The sequence below is a fragment of the Dendroctonus ponderosae genome, unplaced genomic scaffold (genome assembly GCF_020466585.1).
Source record: "Dendroctonus ponderosae isolate FM_Combo_2020 unplaced genomic scaffold, Dpon_F_20191213v2 Dpon_F_20191213_2, whole genome shotgun sequence".
In the NCBI taxonomy this organism is placed as follows: Eukaryota; Metazoa; Arthropoda; class Insecta; order Coleoptera; family Curculionidae; genus Dendroctonus; species Dendroctonus ponderosae.
This window is the reverse complement of record NW_026018165.1, coordinates 4218211-4222029: the sequence shown is the minus strand read 5'-3', so window position 1 is coordinate 4222029 and position 3819 is coordinate 4218211. Positions and strand designations below refer to the sequence as shown.

The 3819-nt window shown below is 30.6% G+C and overlaps 1 protein-coding gene across 3 annotated transcripts in view; it reads left to right on the top strand.

Moving 5' to 3' along the window:
• The first annotated feature begins 479 nt into the window (after positions 1 to 479).
• Positions 480 to 3819, top strand: part of LOC109538291 (translocation protein SEC62) — a 5426-nt gene continuing 2086 nt past the window's right edge. For all 3 annotated transcript variants that reach the window (XM_019905462.2, XM_019905464.2, XM_019905463.2), the window contains exons 1-4: positions 480 to 581; positions 1050 to 1182; positions 3439 to 3591; positions 3658 to 3797. In XM_019905462.2, coding sequence (XP_019761021.1) covers positions 546 to 581; positions 1050 to 1182; positions 3439 to 3591; positions 3658 to 3797 — 462 coding nt within the window. In that variant the 5' untranslated portion in view covers positions 480 to 545. The remainder of the gene's footprint in view (positions 582 to 1049; positions 1183 to 3438; positions 3592 to 3657; positions 3798 to 3819) is intronic.

The window sequence follows — 3819 nt, the reverse complement described above, 5'->3', positions numbered from 1 at the left end:
TTTGATACTTTTAGGGCTCTTGGGACACTCTGTACATTACAAAAATATTTTTAAAATGTGCACCCGATAGGCATCTGTGGATTCATCAAATAATAGTTTGCAAAAAACAAACGGGCTAGCCGCAAACATCTGTGCCGTATAGCGTGAATAACCCTTTATAGAAAATGGTTGGAACAGAGACTACTTGTCTCTGGTTGGATATAATTTATTAAAGAAAATAGGACAGTATTATGGTTTGAATTTTGGCCACCTCCCTAGCATCCAGTTTTAATAAACTTAGGCAAAAATGTTAATAATGTAAAATAAAAAATGTAAAAATAATTAGTAGAAAATAATGCAATAATAATGTAAATAATTGTCTACAAATCTATGAAATTCTTTGGCTTTTGAAGTTGCCTTTTGCATATTCAAGATTATTTCCACATTAGAACCCAATTAACTTGTTACTCCCTGTATATATTCGAACAAATAGGCTACATTTTAGTACAATTCGTTTAACAAGCGGGACCCTGCTTGATTGACGTTCCACTCTCAGTATTGTCGCAATGGCGGATAAGAAGAGAGGCAAGAAGCGAAAAGATGTAAGTTTTTAATTATTCTTAGTATTATTTTCATGTTTTGTTTATTCCTATCAACTTTACATTATAATGTTCTCGGCCAGCTACTGAATGGTCTTTAAAATGGGAGAAATTCTTCACTTTTTTTGCTAAATATGTTATTGAATTTAAATAATAGTTATGACGTTTCAAACAATTTCTTTTTTACGTAGTTTCTGTTTGCAAACTTTTATGATTTACATTGGCTTTTGTATTGTTTGAGCATACTAATAATTGCACGTATGATAAAAAATACAGGTTTAACAATTATTTTACTTGGCAATGCGTGTCACTCCTTATTAAAATCAACAGACCCACTTCTTCAAGTCATCCCCTGTCTTCAATCTAACTGCATTATTTTAGTGTTACTAAATGTAATTAACGGCCAGGCAGGCAGAACTGAATCATCTCCTAAATTAGAAGCATATTAATAGGAACTTTTTTCAAATACAGGAATACACACCTCCTGGAGAGGAAGTCCCAAATAAACCCAGCAAAGAGGAGTACAATGTTGGGAAATGGCTGAGAAAAAATGTCCCTATTAAAAGGACTAAATTCATGAATCATAATGTGGAGTACTTTACAGGTAGGGAAATTCAGTTGAATAAAATTGCCAATGGTTTTTTCTACAAAATATGTGCAGTAGTACATTTGGTATGCTCGCTATGAGACCCGAAAGTGTGCGAAAAGGATGTTTATTATTGTCTACCGCGTTATTCGAACTATTTGTTGAGATATCTGTGCTGTTTAAAAAATGTCTGTACCTTGCACATCATTTCATCATCAATCGAAAAAGCTGATTGTTTCACAGACTAAAACTATATAGATTTTTGCATCTGTTAAATACTCAAATTAGCTTTATATGGAAATTTTATATCAACAGGAAATTATAATTACTTTTCCTTATACATATGTTGCGTTTATCTGTTCTGTTAAAAGTAAAAACAATATTTACAATCGCTTTGCTCTAGCAGATGCCAATAATAGACTGTCGCTATAATTTTTTTCAGTGAAATAAATTATAGCGACAGTCGACCGTCGACATTTTGTGAATTTCGGCTTTTTTAATTTGTAAGTGTTCTTAAAAGGCTTTGTACTCTTCTACCACACATTCTGCGCCAAGATAAGACGATTTAGCTGATGACTGAGACGATTATTTTCTGATAAATATCCAACCGTTCATACTTACTATTCAGTACTTAAGTACTTTATTATAGTTAAATAAACCCAATAATCGAAGGAAAATGTGCATTTAATAGTTTTGTGGTTTCAAATTATGACTCCATAATTTATCCGTAATTTAGTTGTTGACGATTTTCTATCATTAATAAAAAAATAAAAATTAATTTTTAACATTTTTTTCTGTACTCCTTAAATAACCTCCGACGACAGTTTTTCACACTAATTTTTAACCAGCGCACATATAATTATTATAGTTTTCAAACGTTATTTGACTGGCCAGTTGTTAAGAAACACGTAGATGTAAATAAATCCCCGTCGATCTATGTATTGTGTATAAAGCTATTTTAAATTGTTTCTCCGATTACATTAACATGTATTGATTTTATTAGACATAGTATATAATCGCTTTCTGCAACGAGACAGTTTATCGAATTTCACAAATATATTACTTTATCTGTAGATAGTACTATGCGGGTATAACTATACTAGTATTTCGTTAGTTACATTGATTTGTTAGTTAATGTTACGTTAATTGCAAACCTTTATATTCTTCATAAGATTGATGTTCACACTTTGAATTGATGCACTGTTTTCCAGTGCCACTGCTGGTTGTTTTCGTGTTAACGTTTTTTAGAATTAACAATCGTTAATTCTAAAACATCTTCCATTTTTTTATTAACATTTTTAAACCTTTTTAACTATGACCACAAGTATAGAACTTGTAGATTCCTAAGACGAGAAACAAGAACAAAATTAACATTTCCTTTTTGAGAATAATCAGATATTTGATTTTTTATGTCTCTCATTTCGAGCTTATTTTTCTATGAGATCGTCGAAACTTAAAAGCCCATTTGACAAACCACAAAACGAGAATAAATCCTGATATATACTTACGTGAAAACTATACTCTACCCTCTACATATTCATAAAGAAAACTTAAGTAACTATTAATTTTCAGGAATATAGTCATGTCTCGTGAAAAGTTTAGAAATTATTTTTTTGTTGTTGAAAATGGTTTCTCAAAAAATATTAATTTGGCTCAAGAGTAATGTAGCTTTATTGGACAATATGGAAAATCGATATACCTAGTTGGTCAGAATTGAAAAAGACATCCGAATATGCAATTACATCCTTCTACCCTGAATTTTACTATCTAGTCTAAACTACTTGTTTCAACATTTTTTCATTCTAAATAATTATTAATTTTGTCAATTTTTTAAATAAACTGAAACAAAAAAATTTGTTTATGAAATACATGGTAATCTTTCAGTTTTTTAATTTGAATATTGTAAAAATGATTCATATTATTATCAAAGTATTGGTCTGACAGATCCGCTTAACCAATTTCCGTTTAGATTATTTCTAATTAAATTCCGTTTTCTCAATTCAATTCCTATTTCTAATTAGGTTTCTTGAAGCAGAAAACTGAAAAAATGTTGTTGGTTGCATTTTAGGTTTTAGATCATTCAAAACTGCTTAGTAAAAAAAATTATTATTCTTAGTATATCTTCAAATTAATCATAAAAAAGTTGCATATAACTTAAAAGAACATAGTGTTTACAAAAATAAAGATTTTGCTAAAAAGAACGTAGCCAGCGTTTTAATATTTATTATATGAACATTAACGTTTCACATATCTGTATATTTTCATTAATTTCAGGAAAGCGTGCGGTTGATGCGCTATTGGAATCAAAATTTACTGCGGGTGACAGTCCCCTTTTTGTTACCCGAGACGAAATTGTTGATTATCTACATGTGATGCTGGAGCATAAATTTTATCATCGTGCCAGAAAAGTTCCTGTTTCAGAAAAGGGTATGTTTTAATCTTTTCCATGCTTGTGAAAATCAGTGTAGAATAATCAAAACATTGATTTGCTAGAACTAAGAGAAAGGAAGAAGGAAAAGAAAAAGGAACCAGACTCTGGGGAAGACGAAAAACCGCAGGAAAAGGAGAAAGAGCAAAATAAGGGAACTGATGCTGAAAGCAGTGTTGTTGAAGGAAAAGATCCTGCGGATAAGGTAACCGTTCTTACTAAGTATA